This window comes from Patiria miniata, unplaced genomic scaffold, assembly GCF_015706575.1.
Source record: "Patiria miniata isolate m_02_andy unplaced genomic scaffold, ASM1570657v1 HiC_scaffold_9, whole genome shotgun sequence".
NCBI lineage: Eukaryota > Metazoa > Echinodermata > Asteroidea > Valvatida > Asterinidae > Patiria > Patiria miniata.
The window spans coordinates 2,530,421-2,557,329 of record NW_024037076.1 but is presented as its reverse complement, the minus strand read 5'-3'; the positions used below and the strand labels follow the sequence as shown (position 1 = coordinate 2,557,329).

At 40.2% G+C, this 26,909-nt stretch overlaps 1 protein-coding gene across 1 annotated transcript; it reads left to right on the top strand.

Moving 5' to 3' along the window:
- The first annotated feature begins 1,844 nt into the window (after window positions 1–1,844).
- LOC119720312 (NLR family CARD domain-containing protein 4-like) lies at window positions 1,845–22,822 on the top strand. Its single transcript, XM_038189953.1, has 3 exons — window positions 1,845–1,978; window positions 2,358–2,477; window positions 18,774–22,822. The coding sequence occupies exons 1-3, from the start codon at window positions 1,888–1,890 to the stop codon at window positions 22,820–22,822; spliced, it is 4,260 nt and encodes a 1,419-aa protein (XP_038045881.1). The 5' UTR covers window positions 1,845–1,887.
- The last annotated feature ends 4,087 nt before the right edge of the window (window positions 22,823–26,909 follow it).

The following is a 26,909-nucleotide window of genomic DNA, read 5'->3' as shown; positions in this document are numbered from 1 at the left end:
TTGCTCATTTTCTGGAAACAATGTTGTATCATTTGGGAATTTTGCAGTTATTGAGAATGACTCGATCAATGAGAAATGTATTTATTTTATTGTCAGGCAAAGTACAAGTTACAAGACAATGAAAATACAAATGAAAGTTTTAAAATTCAATTATAGAAAAATTGGCACAACTATAGAATACAGGGGCACTCCATTCTATATCCGCTCATCCATGGCTGCGTGGCTGTGCAGTCGGTTTTCTGTAGCGCGCCCTCTATTGATTAAAATTTACTTCATTCATGCCTACTCCGCATCCGCGCATCCAGGCTTCAAATAACGCGCCCTCTATTGATTGAAATTTAGTTCATGCCCACCACGCATCCGCGCATCCAGGCATCCAAGACCGAATGAGTGGGTAGGTTGGGGTTGGTTTTAGATAGGGAAATAAAGCAGTGGGTCCTATAAGGTAAATACAGTAGAGGGTCCTGGGGTAAATAAAGCGCCCTCTATTGATGACTTCGTGCTCATCCACCCCGCATCCGCGCATCCAAGACATCCCAAGCCGTCCCGCTCGGTATATATACTACGTACTTGTCAATAATTCACTCTCTATACCGCCCTCTATTTTTGGATACATCCACGTTCATACCGTACCGGTACCTGCGTACGCACAGGAGAAATCTCATATACCAAAGTTGCTTCGTTCTCAAAAGAGTGCCATTCTACTCAACGACCCCACTCCTCACATCGCATCCAACTACAAAAAAAACCTTTTCCGGCGTGGCCCTGCATTCTATAGCTCTCCGAAAAATTACTGGATATGACAATTGATAAAGAAAAAAGGACAAACTACAAAAGTAACAGTTGCATGTAAGCCATGAAGACAAAAATTGGCGTCTGCACGATATATATCGTGCAGACGCCCCAATATTACGATATTGATTGCAACATTCTTTCTGAGTTAATTCTGACAGTCACACGCCAGACAGTTGTAATGGGCCTATCAAATGTTCCCCCCCCCCCTTCCCCGCCTCCCACTGTCATTATGTCATTGTAAAAAACACCATTTGCAATTATCTTACAATTCCTGTTAAACAAGAGCTCTTCACTTCAGTTGAAACGTTCGATTATGCCGAAGGTGCTTTGGGATCAAATCCGCGCTGTTCACATTTCTTTGGGAAAGAATGTTGCAACCTGATGCCGGGGGACAGAACTGCTTTTTTCTTCATACAGTAAAGTCCGGCTAAGTCGGCTCTCTCAGGACGAGAAAATGAAGACATTTAGCTTGAATAAAAATGAACAGAAATTTCTTCCAAACGCGGGTTAACGGTTAACAGGAGGATAACAAAACCTAGTGTGAACTTGTACGAAGATGTTATAAACTTTGTTACATCATCATGACGTCATTAGGTATCAAATTAAAAGCAATCTAAGGGCACAATTTGACAATATAATTATCTATTCTCTCTTGAACACAATACAGAATCGTGTTCATTTTTCACGAGGAGTTAGACGATGCCTTGAGCACCATTTCTCATTGCCGGGGGACAGAACTGCTTGACCTTCACTTTCAGTGTTACTGGAAGTGCAATAAGTTTGTGACACAGTTTTCATTAATCATTGACACACAGGACTTTCATTTGCGGTTGGGTGATCCAAAGTACCATGGATGCACAATCTGAAGCAGCCAGCCAACCGACTGATGTCCCTACCACGATGCAACAATCTGCAGCAGCCAGCCAACAGACTGATGTCCCTACCACGATGCAACAGTATGAAGCAGCCTGCCAACGGGCTGATGTCCCTACCACGATGCAACAATCTGAAGCAGCCTGCCAACGGACTGATGTCCCTACCACGATGCAACAATCTGAAGCAGCCTGCCAACGGACTGATGTCCCTACCACGATGCAACAATCTGAAGCAGCCTGCCAACAGACTGATGTCCTTACCATGATGCAACAGGAGGCTCAGGTACCCGACCCCTCAGCTGCAACAGGTGAGTACATTGTACACTGGGGAGTGGAGGGGCATTTACCACCCTCCCCCTCCCCACATCACCAGAAGATTTCTTGGGTTATTACTTTTCACTTGCCCTCAAGTCAGGCGGGCTGAAGCCATCACCCTTGGGCAGCACACTCATATTTCCGGCCTCGCTTGCTGCGAGGGTGTCGCTGACATATTTCTGGCCTCTCTCCCTGTGTTTTTATCCGTCATCCGTTCCGAATACCGCAAAACTTTTGCATGTATACACGGCCTCCAGCGTGAACTGGTTTAAGGTAATGTTTCCAAGTACAGACGGCAAATAGAGGAGTACATGCATTATTTTGTTGGCCGCTTTTTAAAGGATAATGTTTAATTCTTGCTTGTGATTGTAGATTTGTCACAAAGAACTGGAGCCATCGGAAACAGTGGCACAATCAGCGGTAGCCACAACCCTATCATTGTTAATTCAAGTGGAGTTAATATCAATTACAACTTTCCATTGGAGGGACCAGGTAAATATGATCTTATTTGTTTGATAAAAGTCATAAGATTTAAAGGAACCGGATATGGCTTATTTGAAATGTATTGATTACCACAAAAAGGTTATTGCTTTTTCAGTCAATCTTGGGATAATGACATCAAATCAGCTCGTTCGTACACCTGCAGTTACATTTACCAGCTTTTTGTCTGAATATTTTTGTTGGTGTAAAAATAAGGGATTGTACTACATGTATGAGGCAACACTTGACAACGTTCGGTCCAACAACACAAAAGCTGAAACATTTTGGATTATTTTTTGACAAATTTATTTTGTGCAGTGCCTTACTAACGGACTAGAAATCCCAAGTCATAAATTGCATGTTTTTACCAGTTGAGGAAGACTTTTCATTACGTTTCAGAAACATTGTTTTATTGAAGCAATTACATGTTGCTTATTTTGATCTGAATAGGAGTGCCTGCACCCAGACCTCAGCATAGTCAGAGACCGGACCAAGAACCAAGGCTGGGGGCTCCTAGCTACCAAGATGTCGGTAACAAGACTAGGGACATTTTGAAGGAATTTTACAGAACAACAGGCAGTTATGTTCAGTTGTTGCCTGGGGTTGATAATGACCAAATGCACATTGCTGGTATATACACCAAAGTACAGTTAGAAACACGGGAAGGGGTAGCAGTTGTCACTAGTGGGGAGACTGTTAGAAAAAGGGGCCAGAAAGGAGAAAATGTAAACTCCACAGAGTATAACAAAATATTCAGAGTAAAGACAAGAACTGGGGAACTCATCAAACGCCTCATTTTCGTTGGCATGGGCGGTGTGGGGAAGTCAACCATTTTTGATAAGATTGCATACGACTGGGCTGATGAGACAAGCGAAATCCTGAATGAATTCAAGCTCGTCTTTCGTTTAAAGATGTGTGCCCTGTCGCAAGAATCTGATCTCGTTGATGCCTTTGATCAACTTCTAGATGAAGATTCAGGAATAGCTAAAGAGGAACTCGAAAAATTCATCCTGGCCAACCCAAATGAGGTCTTGATTCTTTTGGATGGTTTTGATGAAATGACTACTGAAAAACTCAATGCAGCCTCATTCGGTTCAATCCTAAAAGCACTCAATAGAACAAAATACAGGAAGTCTTCCATCTGTGTCTCGACCCGCCCCTCTCATCTTGAGACACTGATGTCAAGATCACTTGTCCAAAATCCTTGCATATATGTACAGGTTCTGGGATTTACTGACGAGGATGTTCACGAATACATCCAGAAATTCTATGCTGAAGATTCTGATAGTGGTAATGTGCTAATCCAAACCATTGGAAAGTCCAGTGTGCCGCATGATTTAGCCAAAAATCCTATGCTGCTGCTGCTTATGTGCTTATTGTGGAGGGAGAATAATAAACTCCCAGAAACAACCTCACGCCTCTTCACTAAGGCAGTTGATTACATGTTCACAAGAAAAGACGAAGACAAGAAAACAGCATCGGATGTGAAAAAGAGAAAGTTAGATGTACCAAAAGAAGTTAATGCAATAGGAAAAACTGCGCTGCGTGGACTTTTGTTTGCTGACCAGAAATTCTCATTTCAGGAAGATGAGTTTGACCCGATTGCACTGCTCCTGGCACTGAAAGCAGGCATTCTTAACCGGCAGAGTGTTATCAAAAACCTCAAATCCCACAACAGCATACAATTCATGCACAAGACAATGCAGGAATACTGCGCAGCGAAATACTTGCAGAGTTTAGAAAGTGGCAAATTTCAGAGAATTTTGAGTCAATTGTGTTCAACAATGGAGGACCTTGTTTCAAACGACTTTCTGTTACGTTTTTGCTGTGGGGACAGTGAAGAGTGCATGACTCGCATTGTAAACTTGCTAGACTATTGTAAGATAAGTGAAAGAAGTACTGGCGATAAGTCCATGTTCAAGCACAAAACAAATACCATACAAGCGATAACTCTAAACTGCTTTTTTGAAAGCCAGTCTGATAAGGTCCCAGCGGGTATTAACAGCTACTCCCTTGTCCCATCAAATATTGAAGTGGACAACGATGATTTCCGCAGTCTCATGTACCTTCTTGAAATCATCTATAGGTCTGACAGCCGCACTGCATACCTGTCTCGCATTGAAATGGTTACGGTTTGGGACATGCCTTTGATCAGTGATTTAGCCCCTGCCCTGGGTCACATGAAAAACCTCAGGGAACTGCGGCTGTGTGATTGTCCTTTTGTGAAGGGTGATCTTGAGAAAACCCTGCGGTCTCTGAAACACAACCCAAACTTGACTAGTCTTAAAATAGATAGTTGCGATACACTGGGAGGTAGAGCTATAGCATGGGCCCCTCATATCAAACACTTGACAAGCCTTGAGGAACTTGATATAAGTGACTGCAAACTGCTGGGAACAGACATTGAACACATTGCTTTGGCTGCACATGACATACCCGGACTGAATGACTTGAACTTTTCTTCTAACAATACATTGGGTGGATCGGCTGAGTTGTGGGCCAATGAATTACCAAAATTGATGCACTTATTTAGGCTGGACCTGAGCGACTGCGATTGGACACCGACAGACATTGAACACATTGCCACAGCGGTATGTGACATGCCCAGACTGACTGACTTGATCCTTGCTCGCAATGTGACATTGGGCGGGTCAGCTGAATTGTGGGCCGATGAATTAGCGAAATTGACGCACTTAAATTGGCTTAAACTGAGTGATTGTCATTTGACACCAACAGACATTGAACACATTGCCTCAGCTGTAGGTGACATGCCCAGACTGACTGACTTGATCCTTAATTCAAACTGGTTATTGGGCGGATGGGCTGATTGGTGGGCCGACGAATTGTCAAAAATGGCGCACTTAAAGAGGCTGGACCTGAGCGATTGTGATTTGATGCCATCAGAGATTAAACACATTGCCATGGCTGTAGGTGACATGCCCAGACTGACTGACTTGATCCTTAGTTTCCACTCGTCATTGTGTGGATCGGCGAACTCATGGGCCAAGGAATTGCCAAAATGCACGCATGTGAAGAAGCTGGACCTGACCTGTTGTGATTTGACACCGCCAGACATTGAACACATTGCCTTGGCTGTACGTGACATGCCCAGACTGACTGACTTGATCCTTAATGGCAACAAAGCATTGGGCGGATCGGCTGAGTTGTGGGCAAAGGAAATGCCGAAAATGACGCACTTAAAGAGGCTGGACCTGAGCGATTGCAAATTGAAAGGGACAGATATTAAACACATCGCCTCGGCTGTAGGTGACATGCCCAGACTGACTGATTTGACCCTTAATGGGAATAAAGCATTGGGCAAATTAATTGGCTAAGTTGTTGGCAAAGCCGGCATTGCTGAATATGATGCACTTAAATAGGCTCAACCTGAGGAATTGCAATTCAAAATCGTCAAATATCACCTCGGCTGTAAGTGGCATACCCGTACTGCATGACTTGTACCTTGCTGACAACCGGGGATTGGGTGGATCGAATGAGTTAAACTCTGCTTCCAATCGCTTAAGGTTTACATGGAAACTCACTTGCCTTGATGATTTTTAGCACATAATTGGAACATTATAATGGAAACAAACCCTGAAAGGTGCATAAAGATACAGTCTTCCAAACGGGATAAAGTGATTTTCCAAGATTTCGCCCGCGAACATCCACATGTCTGTGTGCATGTTGATTCATTCAAAATAAAGTTTTCCGTTACCTTTGGAAATCTGCATTCACAATCACACGGCTGTTCTAGGATGCCTGTTTGCTATTTAAGCATAAACATTGGGCAATGATTCATTCTTAATTCAGATCGTCAGCAGGGTCACGCTTCGTGTAAGACAATTAACTGTTCAGCCTCTACGTACGACACAGTGGTTTGGCATCAAAGTCAAACTTAAACTCTTATAAGTCCTGGGTCAGATTCGACCCGGTTCAGATTCGATCCAGAATCCGGGTCAGATTGGACCTGACACACTTCTGGGTCAAATTGACTGTTTATCATGTAAAAGTAGCACTTTTTCATATCACTACGACAGTCTCTATGTCAAAATGAAGATTATCTGGGTCAAAATTGTGGCCAGAAGGAAGGCCTTAGTTGGGAAGTGTCATTTTTATCTTCACGTGTGTGCATGATTAACATCACTGATGTGAAAACCTCATGGATGCATGGTACTCGTTGATTTCTTACCAAACACTGAGGCTGTATGGGTGGTTTGGTCCATTTCCTTCACAAGTTGAAACGGGTTGGCCAGACAACATATGTGTTTATGTGTAACATTAAAACAATGAGTATCCTTTGAGTGATTTTTGTGATTAATCCAACTACGAATGGAAAATACATGTATATTTTTGTAAATAAAGTTACATTTTTATGGACTTTTAGGCCTCAAAATTATGGTATTTGTGTTTAAACCTTGAAAACATTGATCAGTTAAGTACTTTGGGGATTACTCCAACCACCAACTACAGTACTGGTAATATTTATGTCAATAATGTAAATACAGTTTTATTTTTGAAAGAAACATATATATTTTGTATTTTTTTAAACAAAATTTGGTGCTAGGAGTCATGTGAAAATCACTTTTGTAAACTGTAAGCACGAACTGTTCTACGAACAACTGTATTCAGGATTATATGCGTTAAAAATGAAGACTGCCGAAAATATATTTCATATTTAAAAGAATATGTAGCACTAAAAATGATCATGACTGGAAAGCCAATTTCATAAACTACTTTTAGATGAAAAAAATACTGAAATTGCTAACTCTGTTCAAAGAATATCACCATTTCAACACGATGACCCTAAAACCTGTTTCGTCCAATAAACAAATATTTTTGTGTGTTCTGACTGTTTGAAATAACAAAGAAAATGAGGCACAATACTTTTGTCAACAACTGTCAACAACTGTAGTACACAATATGTTTATTAACAACCCTGCTTAAGCAAACAATGTGATTTATAAAATCAACTTTTTGTAAAAGACAGGCCTTGAAAAGGACTTTGTTGAATATTTTTATTTTTTAAACTGAGGTTTTATCGCTGGTGATGTTTGAATTCACTTGTGACAAAGATTCTTGAATCAAATTTTTGGAAGAAAGAGGTTTTAGGGTTATTGCATGTAACTGGTGATATTCCTTGAACGGATTGAGCAATTTCAGTATTTTTTTCATCTAAAAGTAGTTTATGAAATTGGCTTTCGAGCATGGTCATGATTATTTTTGGTGCTACGTATTTTTTAAAATATGAAATATATTTTTGGAGATTTGGGTTCCGCTTTTTTTGTTACTTGCCCTGTATTTTGGATGTGTGATGTCATTTATCCTGAATCCTCCGATTTTCATATATGATTTTTCACACACCCTACATAGTTCAGTCGGAAAAGGGGGGTATCGTGCACCCTCGGAAATCAATTTCTAATCAACGTTTCTAGGTCAGAAAAAATGCGTAGAAAACGATTTGCTATGTTAAAAAATTCAAAAAATGTCCCACGTATTGTTTTTATGCAAATTAGTGCCGCCATTACCGAAAAATCTATTTGTAACTATATCTCAGCCAATATTGCAGATAACTGAACGAACTAGGTGTCTAAACCCATGTTTTCAAGGTCAGAGATCACAATAAAACTATACTGGAAGTGACCACATGTGTCTGTGGCATAGTAATATGCAAATTAGTGCCGCAAATACCGGAAAGTCATGTTTTTGGCATATCTCGGCCAATAGAGCACATAATTACACCAGTAAGGTGTCTAAACTGCATGTTTTGAGGGTCAAGTATCATTAGAAGACCATTCACGAAGTAACTATGTGTGTCTTTGGCATGAAAATATGTAAATTATAAAGTGTCGGTTTTTCAGATATTTGATTTTTAGCCAATATTTCGGCCAATATTGCACATAACTACACAAGTAAGGTGTCTAAACCCATGCTTTGAGGGTCAGGTATCATTAGAAGACCATTCACGAAGTAACTATGTGTGTCCTTGGCAGGTAAATATGTAAATTCTAAAGTGTCGATTTTTCAGAAATTTGATTTTTAGCCAATATCTCGGCCAATATTGCAGTTAATGTTGACAGAAGGGTTTTTGATAAGCAATAATGTTCAAAGTTTATTTTAAGCCATCTAGTTCAAAATAAACTGTAATATTGGCTGAAATTGAATACAATTTGGCTGAAAATAATTTTTTTGATAAACCGGCAATTTATAATTTACATATTTTCATGCCAAAGACACACATAGTTACTTCGTGAATGGTCTTCTAATGATACCTGACCCTCAAAACATGGGTTTAGACACCTTACTTGTGTAGTTAAGTGCAATATTGGCCGAGATATTGGCTAAAAATCAAATATCTGATAAACCGACACTTTATAATTTACATATTTTCATGCCAAAGGCACACATAGTTATTTCGTGAATGGTCTTCTAATGATACTTGACCCTCAAAACATGGGTTTAGACACCATACTGGTGTAGTTATGTGCTCTATTGGCCGAGATATGCCAAAAACATGATTTCCCGGTATTAGCCGCACTAATTTGCATATTACTATGCCACAGACACATGTGGTCACTTCCAGAATAGTTTTATTGTGATCTCTGACCTAGAAAACATGGGTTTAGACACCTTGTTCGTTCAGTTATCTGCAATATTGGCTGAGATATAATTAAAAATTGATTTTTCGGTAATGGCGGCACTAATTTGCATAAAAACAATACGTGGGACATTTTTTGAATTTTTTAACATAGCAAATCGTATTCTACGCATTTTTTCTGACCTAGAAACGTTGATTAGAAATTGATTTCCGAGGGTGCACGATACCCCCCTTTTCCGACTAAACTAACAAGGGAGTCTTTCAGTTGAAAGAAAATTTGTGATTTTCTAATCACTGAAGCAGACTTTGTTGTATTTCATTTATATCTGTAATCGCTCATCAATACAACTCGTACAAAATAACTTTGTTTGTATCTTCACATTGTTTTTATTGTGATCATTTTGGGTCAATCACATTCCATTTTAAATGAGACTTAAGTTATGCATGGTGGACATTATCAATGAATGGGAGGTTTGTGGTAACACAATGTGAATGATATCTCTTTGTGAGTTGTGTGGTTCTGAGAAGAACCAGTTGGTCTAGCTCGACATTTCGAACAGCTGTGTTCCTCATCAGGAGACTGCCGGACTCCAGCTGGTGTAGTAGTTCAAGTAGCGAATGCTAAGTTCTGTTTTATTCTGTTGGTTTTGTTATTTTGTTTTATTGCATGGTATCTTGAGACAAGTACGGTGACGATGAGTGTATAAACTTTAAGTTAGTTTCCGTTTGCCTCAAGAAGTCAAGATTGGACAATTTGAACCCACCATCATCCCTGTCCTCTTTGACGGATATATGAGTACACTTCCAGCTCATTGTATTTATCGGATGGATACCCGATTACCCTATTATCCGTAAAGTCACAGCCCTACTTTAATGAGGGAGACTGGTCTATGTTTCAGTCGGTTGCCGTTCAACAAACTTGTTTGTTGCTGTAAAAGCTTTAGACTTGATTTGTACACGTTGGACATACAATTCAAATGAAACGCCTTTATAATGGTCTATCTCAAATATTTAGTTGTGCCTTTATATAGTGGGCAATAGCTATCATAGTGTGTACAATTCAAACAAGTTAAAACTTAAGTCAGATGTTTAAAATAATAAATGCATTGTAATGCTGATCAAAATCCAAAAACAAGAAATAATTGTCCTTTTTTGTTTGTTTCTGATGATGCAAGGTTATTTTCAGCTTTGTCTGTCATTTTCCCATGAATGGCTTTGAGAATGAGTGAAACACTAAATACTGATACGATTTTTTTTTTCAATTTCAAAACGTTTGTTGCTATAAGGTATCATTTTGTGTTACGGTCCTCTGCCCTAGTTCTAAGGGTAGGTGGCTGACATGTACATGCATGTCGTGAATGTCAGTGAATTTGTGATTTTGACTCAATTTCCGGCCTTGATTTCCAGGTTGTGTCATGTGACTGCACACCTGGCTGGTCAGGTGACTTCTGTGAGGTGAACTAGGACGCCTGTCAAGACAACCCCAGCTTCCTTGGAGTGGCGTGTTTTGATGATGACCCACCATCTTTAAATTTCACCTGTGGATCTTGTCCTGAAGGAACAGAGGGAGATGGCAAGTCCTGCATTGGTAGGCTCAGGATTTATTGATCTTACTCTGCAAGAACTTCATCTGAGCATGCTTGCTTATATCGACTCTCATAAACTGATCGAAACCCCCCCCCCCCTTACATGATGTGGATAACAATGTCTTTGCGTGTTTCAGCCTCAAAACAAAATCTTATTGATGAATGAAGGTTTTTTGAAGTCAACTGTTGGATCATTCACAGTGGTTTAGTTAAGTCATCACAAGTCTATCACTTTTCAAATAAAGCTTTTCAAATAAACGGTGACAAAGACATTGCTTTGTTATTGTCCATTCCCTGATATGAAGATACTCCTGATTGGTCGTAAGTTCCTTGACTATAACACAGCCTAAATCTCCTTTATCTAACCCTGTTGTACGTTATGTTTCAGACTGACGTAGGTTTGCTCTTACTGTCGTGATCACATTGTTGACTGAGACATACCGGCCAGTGTACATCAATCCGTGGTCTTTTGCATTCAGAGCCAAAGCAGCCCTTTATAAACGACTGGTAAGTTGCTTTCTTCAATAAGAAAGACAGTCAAGTATACGACAATGAACCATACTATAAAACAGAATTGCAACGGAGTCAGTCACAGAGAGTTGTATTGAATCAATGACTAGTCATCCTGTCTCAAGTTAACCCTAAAAGGGCCGAGGGGGAATCTGCCCTCTCCCCCACCCAACTTTTTTCACGATGGCTTTAAAAAAAAATATTTTCGCGACCTGAGCTGTTATGACTCTTTAGCCTTGAGCCTTGCGCATCTTTTGATACCAAAAACATAAAAAAAGGGGGGGGGGGGACCATAAAAACTAAAAAAAAAAATCTGGCGCTATGCGCCATGAAAACTGAATTTTCCCATATACGTCATGTACACAGAGCAGAATTACCATTTGTATATATAAAAAATTGATTAGCCATAATTCCAAACCCTTTGATCTATAATCAAGAAATTTCTTGGGTAGGTTCATGAAGAGTTGTTCTGTGCATGTACCGAGTTTCAAAAAATGTTGTCACTCGATGGCTGAGATCTGGTTCCCCCTCCCCCAGCTGAGAGATGGTCAAAATAACCCGGCCCTTTTAGGGTTAAGTCACAGACTATTCAATTCAGCTATAGGAAAGACATTCCTTTGTCATTGTTCATCCCTACACATGACTTTGACTTGTGACTGAAAAACTCTGGACAAAGTTTACATGATGAATAATGAATTTGTTGATTTATTGCCATTCATGGCATTTCAATCAGGCTGAGTTGCGGTTAGGAGATGAACCAGTAACTGATAATGTGACATCAGCAGACTGTGTTTCTCTTCGTGCTAAGTGTAATTGAGCCCTACTAGCCTGCTCAGCAAGTTTGAAATATGAATGAATGTGGTCATTAAATTCATTGCAAATTTAAACCGCTAAAAGCAATGAAAAGACCTCATCAGACCATACATCGTGACCAGAACGGAGGGATTTAACCAGAATTGCCAAGATTTTGTCAGGCTAAAGTATAGGGAGCCCTCTCTTGGCTGATGTGATATGTTTAAAATAAATGTGAGGAGCGCCCTCTCTTGACTTGTCAGGTTTTTCAAATGTAAAGTTTTTCAAATGTAAATAGACCTACCGGCCTAAGGAAGTTTTGAAAAAATTTAAGGTCGACAACAGCTTTGTATGACTGCCATACCGATATGACCTCATGCGTGTTTTGGGTGTAAGAAAATTACAAGTTGGGTGGCACAGCTTGTCCGAGGCCATAACTCAATGGTTTATGCGTGACGGCACAGTCTGGTATCCCGACGTCCATGTACGGTTCCCAGTGATGTGGTTTGTGCTCAAATATCAAGCAAGGTAAGCCTTAGACAGGCTGTAGTGTTTTCTTTGTTAATTGTTCAGCGCATTGGGTCTGTGTAAAATGCGCTTTATAAAAATGGTTTATTATTATTATTATTATAGGGACCTTTATATTGGTAAACTTTGAGTACCAATTTTTTTGTATGAGTTGCCACAAGAGCATTATTTGAAGCCATGGTGGTTGGAGTTTGTGTAGTTGAGGACACCTCCGTTTTTTGTTATTCTTAAAAACGTTTTGTCACTCCCCCAAACTGTGCAACTTTGGGAAACGCTGTCTTAATTATGCTGACCCTATTTTTTTTTTTAATTCAGAACAGTTAATTGAAAGAAAAATTGTTTTTCTTAGCTGAAACAAGCCTGAACGAATCAACACACTTACTGCACCGTGCAGTATGGAAGCTAGTCTGGTTCCGGAGTACCAAAAGATTCTGAACAGTACAAATCTTATGTGGAACCAGACTACTTGGACACTATTGCCAAGTTTGTTTTCGGCAATTTCATGTTTATCGACTTCACTTGTAACCCCAAATATCCCTCAAATATCAAACCCTGCCCTCTTTCCACAAAATTAATCCTGCAGTTATTCAAAATAGTGTTCGGAGTCCAAAAGTCGGCTTCTAAATCACTCTTCGTTAACGATCAGTGATGTTCTACCAAACCAGCTTGTGTTTATTGGAAAGATGTACATTGTAAACAAGCGAGGGCCCACTTTTAAAACTAGTCGCCATGTTCATTTGTTTTGTTGCAGTCATTGTCTTTACCCGATAATTTCCCTCAAAAATCAAAACCCTGCCCTCTTTCCAAAAAATAATCCTGCAAATATACAACATGCTGTCATTGTCATCTACCTACGTGAATCCCAAACTTTAGAAGTAGATTTTCATTCCCTTATAGGAACGGGGACCAGACAAGCCAAAAAAAAAAGGAAAAGAAAAAACAGCAACAGAAAAAGAGGCGCAAAATCATATTGGTGTTAATTTAATGGGTTGGGGGATGGGAGGAGCAAATGTCCCTGTCCACCCTCGAAAAAATGATCAATCGGGAAAATGCTGGAAAATGTAGGATTTTTTTGCCCCCTTTTTTGATTTGCTGTGTAGCAGCCGACAGAAAACAGTATTGGACAATTATTTTTGGAATCTGTTTTACTAGGTAAAATAACTAAAAGTATAAACATTAAACATTACTCCAAAAGAGGTCTTATTATCCTGCATTAATAGAGGACTTTAGTGTGGCCTATATTTCTTGGTAAATGCATCAGGGCTTTGTGTAGGATGTAGCAGTTGAAATATGAAATTTGGGTTAGTAATTTTCTTAAGCAACATATTTTGAACAATTTTATCAGGTTCTCAGATTCGCTATTAAAATGGTTGCTACTGAATTAAATGTTGGATGCCTTTTTTATTGGTCCAGACATTTAGTGTGACAGTTCCAGGAGGTAGGCCTACTTCCAAGTAATTATTTCAGCATTATTTTGGTCTAACAGGGGAATTGCATAGCTTCTTATAATGCCGGTATTAAAATACCACAAAATACAATTTGTATCAGGCATGCAACTTTTCCGCAGATCGGCTGATTTCTTTCTTTTTTGACCTCCCATTTGTGTCATTGAAAATAGAAAAACACTGTACAAAGTCTTGGACAGATTTGAATGTCCTTTTTTTTGTGACTTACCAGTTGCATGCCTGGTATATATAGCAATTCAATCTACCATTGCCGTATTGCATGTTGTATTATACCGAGGTACGTAGGTCTATCCACGTCTGTGTTGACTAAAGGCTCAAAGAGTAACTAATTCGCATTGAATAGATGCTGATCGAGCTAAGAATAACACTTGTAAACACTTGTAAACACTTGAAAATCGGGTCATTTGATAAGGAAAGTCACCTACTGACTTGTCAACTTTGTACATCTTTGCATCATGTACGGCACGTACACTAAAACAAAACACTTCAGTGGGAACCTAGGAACAATTTGGGGAAACCCAGGTGTATTTGTGTATACTAGCTAGGACAAATGGGGTTGTTATATCGCTGCGCGATTTGTCAGGATTTAAAACATACAGCATTTCATTTTTTAATTAAGATTATGGTATAATTATTATATTCATATTTAGATATAAAAATATTGAAATACATGGTTTATTTCATACGAAGCAAACCGCTTGCATGTGACAGAATATTGAAGTTGTTTGTTAATTATTAACTCGTAAAGTTTGAGTTGACGCCATATAAGGAGACTGAACCTGAGATTAATTTGCATAATGTAGTTCCGTCAAGTGGTCATGAGATTGGTGGGCGTAGCAGCTGCAGTGCGTCAGTGTTGTCTTGGATGTCTGTGAATCAACCTGCTCTGAACTTAACTGTAAGTTTGGCTACAGCAATGGTTTAACTTTTTTCTTCAGTTTCATGGATTATATAGTAAATGCTGAATTACCTATTACTATTAGTGCGTTTTGCTGTTGTACATTTTGTATATTGTAATTATCTCATTTGTGACAGTCAATAAGAGTTGTGACTGACTCTGGTCTTTGTCTTGGGGCAATTTTACGAGACTTGCTCTTTTATGTCGTGTATGTCACATATGCAGTCTGGCAGCACTCCATGCGAACAGCGAAAGTGATTTTTTTTTCTTTTGTCACGTGACCACAATTTTAATTCCACGATCTTTATAGCCTAGCTTTCTGCGTCAGTTGTGAATAGGATTAGTGCACTCTGAGATCATTTTAACAATTAAGTTTTGTCTTTCCTTGTGTTTGTTTTCCAATGGTCTTTAATTAGTGAAAACTCTGTAACAAGTATTCACATGTTAACCTACCAAGAGCAAAATGTGACACAACTTTTCATTCATTGTTGACATACATGTACAGGATTTTTTTTCATTGGGCAGGAGATGCAAAGTACCATGGATGCACAATCTAAAGAAGTCAGCCAACGGACTGATGTCCCTACAGGTACAAGTACCACGATGCATCAGGAGGCTCAGGTACCTACCCCTTCAGCTGCAACAGGTGAGTAGGAGCTAGACCAGATGCTTGGGGTCAATTAAGGAGGGAGGGGTCAAATGTTTTTGCGTCAGGTCAGCAAGTTGGCAGCCAGAAACCCTGATACATTGAATAATTGCCTGGGTTAATTTTACCCAATCGAGGCTGAAAACTGCAATTACCCCAAATTGGGTTGTCTTTTACCCAACTGTTTGGGTAAGAATTTTAAATTCAACCAAAACTTAATTGTGGTCATACAAGACCAAATTAAATTTAGTTTTGGAATGACCACAACTTTTTGTTTGAATTTAACAGAAATTATTATTTATAACCCAAAACTATTGGGTAGGCCTAAAAGACAACCCAGTTTTGGGTACTTGCAATTTTCACCCTTGCTTGGGTAAAATTAACCCAGGCAATTTTTCAGTGTAGCTCTGGTTATTAGTGTTTGGTCTATCGAGCGTGATTTCCATAGTAAATCTTAGCCTTGGTCAAGGCGCTATATGTTATTCATCCCGGCCGTGGCGCGTAAACGATATCCTCGCTAGGGCCATGCATTATGCAGTGCATTAAAAATACAGCGCGAACAGCGATCTCATGCGGCCACCATTTCTATGCAAATTAGTTGCAAAATATCACGCCTTGGTTCAATCGTCGGCAAAAGCTTATGTTTTTCTTTATTTTGCGCTGGATTTCTAGCACCGACCTCGTATGCGAATACAGATAAGTGGAGGCGGAGTGTCCAATCACACCTTGGTAAATCCGGACGTCATCAAATTGTTTGCAGCTAGCTATTCGCCTTTTGCGGACGTGACAGGAACCACAGTTTTTGTGCATTGGTGCCGTGTGCAGAGACACATAACCCGTACGTGTACATGTATGGATTATGTACGGTGCCACGTTTTACTAAGCAAGTTTCCCTCACATGGACGATTGAACCAAGGTGCTATATTGGGTCCAACTGATTTGCAAAAAAATAGTGGCCGCGTGAGGTCGCTGTTCGCGCTGTATTTTTAATGCACTGTACTGCATGCATAGCGCATAGACATTATGACTGCATGCATTACCGCGCTACGGCCGGATAAAAAACAACTAGCGCCTTGACCAAGGCTAAGTAAATCTTAGTATACCTATTGTTATCATTTTGTTCAGAACCACATCTAGATGACAAAACTCTGCTCAAGGTCGCTGAGGGGCTTGCTAAAACATGGATAACACTGGCAGTTAAGGAACTGGGCTTTACGACAATACAGGTTGAGACTATTGAGACGAAATACCAAAACGACATCATAAGGCAGGGTCTGGAAATGCTTGTAACATGGAAACATGCCCAGTCCATCAGTGATGAACAGCAGATGACCACGTTGTACACAGCATTGAAGAACATAGGAAGAGCAGATATTGCTGGATTTCTGAATGGTAAATACATATCTTTGCTCATTGGGCAATGTAAAAAAGAATTATGTTACTTGCATAAATTATAAATCTCTCTTTGCATTGTGTGCGTGGTATGTCAAAATGACAATTGTCTGTGTCGACATGACAATTATGTCAGGTCAAATTATGTTCACCTTCTACATAATGACAAAGTGGTTTGCCATCAAAGTCATACTTACACTCTTGAAAGTCTGGGTCAGATTCTACTTGGAGTCCGGGTCAGATTTGACCTGACACACTTCTGGGTCAAAATGACAAATACCTCGGGTCAATTGACTCGGAAGGAGATCATGAAGTGTCATTTTGACCCAGAAGTGTGTCAGGTCAGACCTGACCTGGATTTGGGTCCAATCTGACCCGGGACTTTTTAGAGTGTATATGATTTGCCGATTGTGCATCTGCAAACATTTTCAATTGACAAAGTATTGAAAACTTCAAATGTGTACACTGTACCTCCCTCCGCATTGTGTTTCTGCCATATATAAAAAAGGCTCATAAGCTTTTAAAACAAAAAGGCTAAAAAGTTCTTTATTGAGTCGCACATTAATTTTCCTCTTGTATATAAATGAATAGATTGCTCGGCAAAATTTGAAGAATTATTCACACGTAGTTAGGATCGTGAGCTGTTGGGCAAAGATGATTTTCAATCAGAATTGAACGAATGAGATATTGCTTATTTGGAGTGTAGTGATTATCGTAGTTGGTTTTCGTGGGATAATCTTTTCACCAGCAGTTACTACCTTTTCGTCTGTTTTATTTAGGTGCTACCGGAATAGGGGACGTCGCCACGTCTTCGCCAAATGCCAATCCATCTAGCCCAAGTCCCTCACCCATTCCTTCCACACAAGCTTCAGGTATTCATTACTTAACCAATTACAGCTAATTTGAGACCAAGTTGACGTGGCGCACTAGGTGGGAAAAAAAACATTGTTTTTTAAAAAGTGAAGGACTTAACACAGATATGACCTGTGAAATGTGGTCAGATCGCTATTGGTGGTGATGATTGCAGATGGGTGTCTGTGTGGTACATGTCCATCTATTTGCATAGGGTTTCCTTATACAGTGCGATTTAAGCATAATTACTCTGTGGATTTTTTTCAGTTTCTTTTCCTGCGACCTTTACTATTCTGATAAAAGTTTGGAGTAAAATTCATACTTACAAAAAAATGTCAGTGGCTAGAACATCACCTATGACTGTGTTTTTATCACCAAAGGGTGCTGCTGTCCAACTAAATACGTTTATTTACGCCTCTCACAGTATTTTGAACTTGCACAACACGTGACAAGTTTAAGTGTAAGAAACAGAAACTAACTAATGTATTGCAATATATATAAATAGATGGACAATATATTGTCCATCTATTTATATATATTGTTTCCTCTATGTACGCTTGCCAATGAAGATAACGCCCCTGAGTATGTTTGTCATATCTGAAAAAAAGGCTAACAGAACCTTATTGAAGTCGCATCTTAATTTTGCGTTTATACATGAATTGAAAAAACAATATATGACTTGTTTGGGGTTTAAGGAATTGGCAAAAAGATTATTGTTATTATGTTAGTCAACCTTGGGATAATGATGGCCAATCAACTTTTTTGCACACCTGCAGGTACCAGCTTTTTGCATTTTTATCGGTGTAAAAATTGCATTTTATACTATAAGACAACAGTGGACAAGTTTGTGTCCAACAGCAGTACAATAGCCAAAACATTCATTTATTTATGTTTGCGCAGATTTATTTTGTGCACTGCTTTTCTACCGGGCTGGAAATCCATTAATTTCCTTTACATGTTTTTCTCCATAGAAAAAACAGTTCAATCTGTTTCAGACACATTGTTTTATTGAAGCAATTTGTTGTTTGTTTTGATCTAAATAGGAGTGCCAGCACCCAGACCCCAGCACAGTCAGAGGCCAGACCAAGAACCAAGGTTGATGGATCCCTGCCAAGAAGCTGGTAACAAGACTAGGGACAATTTAAAGATACTTTATAAAACAACAGGCAGTTACGTACAGTTGTCACCTAAGGTTGATGATGACCAAAGGCACATAGCTGGTATATACACTAAAGTACAGTTAGAAACACGGGAAGGGGTAGCAGATGTCACTGGTAAGAAAGGGGAAACTGTAAACTCAACAGAATATGCCAAAATATTCAGATTAAGGACAAGAACTGGGGAACTCATTAAACGCCTCATTTTCTTTGGCATGGGAGGTGTCGGGAAGTCAACCATTTTTGACAAGATTGCATACGACTGGGCCGATGAGGCAAACGAAATTCTGAATGGATTCAAGCTTGTCTTTCTTTTAGAGATGTGTGCCCTGTCGCAAAAATCCAACCTTGTTGATTCAGCTTTCGATCAACTTCTAGATGAAGATTCAGGAATAGCAAAAGATAAACTTGATCAATTCATCCTGGCCAACCCAAATGAGGTCTTGATTCTTTTGGATGGTTTTGATGAAATGAAGACTAAAACACTCGATGCTGACTCATTCGGTTCTATCCTAAAAGCACTCAATAGAACAAAATACCGGGAATGTTTCATCTGCGTATCCACACGCCCCTCTCATCTTGAGACACTGATGTCAAAAACACTTGTAGAAAATCCTTGCACACATGTAAAGGTTCTGGGGTTTGCTGACGAGGATGTTAATGAATACGTTCAGAAATTCTATGACGAAGATCCTGATGATAGTGGCAGTGCGCTAATCCAAACCATTCGCAAGTCCAACATACTAAGTGAGTTCTCTACGAATCCGATGCTGCTACTTCTCATGTGCTTGTTGTGGAGGGAGAGTAAACAACTCCCAGAAACAACTTCACGTCTTTTCACTGAGGCAGTTGAGCACATGTTCACAAGTAAAACGCATATCAAAGATGCATCGGAAACAGTGATTGCCATAGGAAAAACTGCGCTGAATGGACTCATGAATGCCAACAAGAGATTTTCATTTCAAGAAAATGAGTTTGAACCGATTGCGCTGGACCTGGCACTGAAAGCGGGCATCCTAACCAAAGCCAGAGTTATCAAAAACCGCAAATCCCACAACAACATACAATTCATGCACAAAACTATGCAGGAATACTGTGCAGCGAAATACTTGCAGAGTTTGACAATCCCAACCCTCAGATTTCTTACGCGTTGGAAGAAGAAAATAACATTTCAGAACAAGTTGAGGCAAATGTGTTCAAAACTTAAGGACGTTGTTTCAAATGATTTTCTCTTTCGTTTTTGTTGTGGTGATAATGAAAGGTGCATGACCCATATCGTGAACTTACTTGACAGTAAGTTCAATAAGGATGAGCCCAGGTACCAATCAGAAGTAGTACAAGTGATTAGTCGAAACTGCTTTTTTGAAAGCCAATCAAAAAATCCCCCACAGTGTCTCACCAGAGACTCGCAGATCCCTTCAACTATCAAGGTGGACAACAATAATGATTTCCGCAGTCTCATATACCTTCTTGAAATCATCAGTAGTTCTGAGAGCCGCACGGCACAACTGGCACGCGTTGAAACTATTGAGGTTTCTCGCGTGTCTTCGGTCAGTGATTTAGCCGTCGCCCTGGGTTACATGGAAAACCTCAGGAATCTGAGGCTCTACAGTTGTCCTTTAGTGACGGGTGATCTTGAGAAAACCCTAATGTCACTGAAATGCCACAAACTCTTGACCAATTTGTGCATAAAGTGGGACAGTACATTGGGGGGTAGAGCTATAGAATGGGCCCCTCATATCAAACACTTGACAAGCCTCAACAAACTTGAAATAAGTTACTGCAAACTTAAGATTACAGACATTGAGCACATTGCGTTGTCTGTAAGTGACATGCCCACACTTACTAACTTGAGCCTTGCCGGCAACACAGAGTTGGGCAGATCGGCTGGACGGTGGGCCAAGAATGTGTCGCAGTTTACGTACATACAGACATTGAACCTGAGCAATTGTACATTACAATGGACAGACATCGAACACATTGCCTCGGCTGTAAGTGACATGCCCAGCCTGACTGTCTTGATCCTCACTGACAACACAGAGTTGGGCAGATCGGCTGGACGGTGGGCCAAGAATGTGTCGCAGTTTACGTACATACAGACATTGAACCTGAGCAATTGTACATTAGAATGGACAGACATTGAACACATTGCCTGGGCTGCAGGTGACATGCCCAGACTGACTGACTTGATCCTCACTGACAACCCGGCACTTGGCGCATCAACTGAGGAGTGGTCCCGTTACTTGTTCAGAGTGAAGCAAAAACACACGCTGGACCTGAGCAATTCCTCACTTACATGGAAAGATATCGATACGATTTCCATTGTGTTAGACCACATTCCCGCACTGACTATCTTGAACCTTACCAGTAACACAGCGTTGGGTGGATCGGCTGAGATGTGGGCCAAGAACTCGTTGCAGTATACAAACATACAGACGTTGAACCTGAGCAATTGTACATTGCAATGGACAGACATTGAACACATCGCCTCGGTTATAAGTGGCATACCCACACTGACTAATTTGAGCCTTGCCGGCAACACATCCTTGAGTGAGTCATCTGACTATTGGACCAAGAATTTGTTGCGATTTACGAATATACAGACGTTGAGCCTGAGTCATTGTACATTGCAATGGAGAGACATTGAAAACATTGCCTTGGCTGTAAGTGACATGCCCAGACTGACTAACTTGATCCTCACTGACAACCCGGCACTTGGCGCATCAACTGAGAAGTGGTCCCGTTACTTGTTTAGAGTGAAGGAAAAACACACGCTGGACCTGAGCAATTCCTCACTAACGTGGAAAGATGTTGATACAATTTCCGTTGTGGTGAACCACATTCCCGCGCTGACTAAATTGAGCCTTGCCGGCAACACAGCGTTGGGCGGATTGGCCGAGAAGTGGGTCAAGAAATTGCCGGAAATGACACAATTAGACCTAAGCAGTTGCAATTTGACACCGACAGACATTAAACACATTGCCTCGGCTGTATATTACAAGCCCAGTCTGACTGACATAATCCTTGGTGGCAACAGAGCGTTGGGTGGATCAATTAAGTTGTGTGCCAATGCATTGCCGAAAATGTTGCAAATAAATAGGCTGGACCTGAGCTTTTGCGATTTGACACCGACAGACATTGAACACATTGCCTCGGCTGTAGGTAACATGCCCAGTCTGACTGACATGATCCTTGCTGGCAACCAAGCACTGGGCAGATCGGCTGAGAAGTGGGCCAAGGAATTGCCGAAAATGTGGCAATTATATAGGCTGAGCCTGAGCTTTTGCGATTTGACACCGACAGACATTGAACACATTGCCTCGGCTGTAGGTAACATGCCCGAACTGACTGACATGATCCTTGCTGGCAACCAAGCACTGGGCAGATCGGCTGAGAAGTGGGCCAAGGAATTGCCGAAAATGTTGCGATTAAATAGGCTGGACCTGAGCTTTTGCGATTTGACACCGACAGACATTGAACACATTTCCTCGGCTGTAGGTAACATGCCCGAACTGACTGCCTTGAACCTTGCTGGCAACCAAGCACTGGGCAGATCGGCTAAGAAGTGGGCCAAGGAATTGCCGAAAATGTTGCGATTAAATAGGCTTGACCTGAGCTTTTGCGATTTGACAACGACAGACATTAAACACATTGCCTCGGCTGTAGGCAACATGCCCGAACTGGCTGGCATGATCCTTGGTGGCAACAAAGCATTGAGCAAATCAGCTGAGTTGTGTGCCAAGGAATTGCTCAAGATGAGGCACTTAAAGATGCTGGACCTGAGCAATTGCAACTTCAAACCGTCAGACTGTAGACCTCTTGCCGTGTTTATGCCGGACATGCCCTTTCTGACCTTGCACATTGGTGACAACCAGGAACTATTTGATAAGTTAAAGTCCTACTTGCCACCGTCCAATAGCTACTTTGTGTACTAATTTTGACTGAAATCGAATGTTAACATTTGCAATGAAAGAGGAGGGCTTTTTTTGACAAGACAATATTAAAAAGTGATGGGGAAAATCAGAATTTTAGGGTGTGCTAAACATAATTACGGAATTTAAATTTAGGTAAAAGTTTTGTGGAAACTGGGATTTGTTTTCTTCTCAGCCACATTTACCACACAAAATATTTGTCCCAGCAACAATACAACAAATTTAGTAAATGTCAACCTTTTTGCTAAAACAATAATTAACACTATGAAATCGGAATTTACGCAAAAACAGAGGGCATTCCAGGATGCGTGTTGCCAGTTGAAACATTCTCGATTCAGATCATCAATAGGTACAAACGTCGCACTGCGTGTTAGGCAATTTAACCGTTCAGCCTCTACGTATGACACAGTGATTTGTAATCAAAGTCAAACTGACACTATCTTATAATTAGTCCCGGGTCAGATTCGACCCGTAATCCGGGTCAGATTCGACCCGTAATCCGGGTCAGATTCGACCCGTAATCCGGGTCAGATTCGACCCGTAATCCGGGTCAGATTCGACCCGTAATCCGGGTCAGATTCGACCCGTAATCCGGGTCAGATTGGACCTGACACACTTCTGGGTCAAAATGACAATTGTCTGGGTCAAATAGCAGGAAAAATGACTCGGAGAAGTGTCATTTTGACCTGGAGGCGTCAAATTTGACCCGGGAATTTTTAAAGAGTTTATGATTTGCCGATTGAACATCTGCAAACATTTTAAATTGGCAAACAAAATTATTAAAGACTTCAAATCTGTACGCGTGTCCATGATAAAACATACTGATTTGAAAACCTAGCAGATGTATGGTACTCATTGATTTCTTATCAAACACTGAGGCTGTATGGGTGGTTAATTTTGGTCCATTTCCTTCACACGTTGAAACTTGTTGGCCCGACAACAATTGTGTTTATGTACAACGTTAGAGCAATGAAGTAGAAAAATTGCGGGTAACACCATGTAATCACTTCTTGGAAGAAGTGTGGTTCTGAAAAGAACTCATTGCTTGAGAGTAGAACTCAACGCTTGGACAGTCTGCTCTGTCCGTCCTCAGAGAAGAGATTTCTTTCCATGGTGTTACCCGCAATCTTTCTACTTTATCTCATCCGCCATGTAAGCTTCCAGTTATACATATGGTAAAACATTGAGTATCCTTTGAGTAGTTTTGGGATCCAACCACAGATGACAAATACATGTTCATTTTTGTAAATAGAATTATATTTTTATAGACTTATTGGCCTGATAATTATAGTCTTTGTATAAAAAAACTTGAAACCTTGAGTATTGAGTGCTTTTGGGATTACTCCAACTACCAACTAGAGTATTGGTAATAATTCTGTCAATAATGTAATCAAAATTGTAATAAAAGAAACGTTTATTTTACATACTGTTTATATTTTGTATAAATTTTGTTGTGAAGACTACTTAAAAAACTGCAAGTAAAGCAGTTACTGTTGAGGGGGATGGGTTCCATGCACAACTGTATTCAGGATTATGTATCCGTTCTGAGTGAAAATGAAGTCTACCAAATGTGGAAAAAGAAACTTCTGACATATTTGGATATATATCTAATTAGTGTCATGTCAAATTTAGTGATGTCAAATTTGCAGTATGTGTCTTGCTGTGACTTATACGCTGCATTTGACGTTTTAATGAAGTATTTCAATTGAAAGAAAATCAATAAGTTTCAAATAACCGATAAGCAGATTATGTTAGTACACGTACCTGTTTTTCATTTATATCTGTTATCAGTAAATAATACTCATAAAAATAACTTGAGAATTTTCCTTTACGCAAGTAATAACCTGATGGAGTAGACGTAATTGTATTCTGGTTCTATAAATCAAAATACATCATGTTTGTATCTTACAATTGTTTCTGGTGTGATCAATCATTTTGTGTCAATTACACACTCTGTTAAATTGTTGCATTGTACCTTAAAACTGTATTAATTTGTAAAAAGAAATTGCAAACTTGAACGAAATATTTCTCACGCACTTGCATATTTGAGTCACCATTTTGGCAACAGAAAAAGAGAAATGTCCCAAGCTGCTACAATAGAGACGCTGTGATAAGGGAGTCTGACTATACGTGCATTAATGGCAAATTGATCAAGCATATAGAAATAAACGTGTACATTTTTGCTACTTGACTGCGCGTGAAATCGCATTGTTAATTTGGGGCCACTGTAGCATATAATTCGTGAATCAGAATGAAATTTCACTCTTGGCTCGTACCCCCCGCCCTGCAAACAGGATGCTGGGATACTCTGATGAGCTTCACAGAATCTAGTGAAGGAAGTGGCCTATGACCTATGTATAAAGCATCTGGCTGCAGCTGTTCAAGACCGCAGTTAGACAATGTCAACAAATGCTATCTGAAAACTTTTTATAGAAATGCGCGCATTCCATACCGGATGTGATTTCTGTTTCATTGCGGACCACGTGGACAAAATTTGGAGCGTCGCATAATGCAATCCGACTGTTCGTGATTCGAAACGGAGCCTGAACAAGTGACGGGAATTCTAAATTTACAACACCGACAAGTTTTACAAAATTTGCTACCTTATTACGCTTTTCAATGAGAAAAAAAATCTCTAAACTGGAATAAAAGAGTAATGAATCAGTCTTAACGGCCGTTTCAAACCTTGCAGAGTCATGACCTTGATGACGCGCAGGTCACTGGTCGCACAAAATCCAACCAATCAGAGTATTCATCAGAGTATCCCAGCGTCCTGTTTGCAGGGCGGGGGGTACGAGCGAAATTTCACTCGTACCCCCACCCTGCAAGCTAATTATCAACCTCAAACACTAAGGGCTAAATATGAAATTTATGGATGATTTTGGTGGTGATTCTCCAGAAAAATCCATTGCCATGACTGTTGTGCATGTTTTCTGTACGAATTACGAATACCCATGAAGCGTCGCATGATCACAATAGATTTTCAAAATCACTCCACCCGGGGGTCGTCTGCATGTACCTTCATGCAGTGTACATGAGGGATTGGGTACCAAACCGCTTTCAGGTGCACTATTGGTTTCAATTTTTGTCTGGTTCAATGTCGTGGAAAGCATGTTCAATGCACAAGTTAAACACTTCTACGGTAGGGCCCTACCCCCTTTATTGATATGTTTAGGTGAAATAGATGTCTGTGACGTATAGGTTTGCAACGAAAGCCTGTTATCAGAAGTTCTGATTCAGAACCATGATTATTTATAAGAAACATCAAGTAGCGAAAGTAAATGACTTATCAGGTTTAAGTCAATTGACAAGCTAGAATACGCATTTTGACCACCGATTGTTTTTTCCTGTTTCAAAATAAGTAAAAAATAAGGCTTAAACATGTCTTAGACTAAACATTGTTAAAACTTCATAAGCACCTTTTTTCCCCTCCCAATAACAATATTATTCGCAACATTCATCCTTCATGCCTTGATCGCTTGCCAATGTGACGACTGGAAAAGGAGTGGCCTTGACTTGACTGGAGACAAGAATTCTGTCTCAAGCCAAACAAACAAACAACGACCCTTGGTAATCTTTTGCTTGCAGCTAGCTGAGGTCATTGACATTGCGTTTTATTCAATCCAACATGATTTTAACAAAAACGGCTACACTTTTAAAAGAGTTAAACTTCAGAACCAAACAAGAACAAGACTTTAATTTATAGTCCGACATGCCCAAATTTCAGAAAATTTATGAGTTTGACTCAAACGTCTTGTCTTGATTTCCAGGTGATGTGCACACCTGGCTGGTCAGGTGACTTCTGTCAGGTGAAGTACGTCGCTTGTCAAGACAACCCCTGCTTCCTTGGAGTGGCGTGTTTTGATGATGACCCACCGTCTTTGAATTTCACTTGCGGATCTTGTCCTGAAGGAACGGAGGGAGACAGCAAGTCCTGCATTGGTAGGCTGAGGATTTATTGATCTCACTCTGTAAGAACTTCATCTGAGCATGCTTATATGGCCTCTCATAAACTCATCGAAAACTCCCCCCCCCCCCTTACATGTGGATAACATAACGTGAGCCTCCCCATGCAGTCTCTCTGCATGTT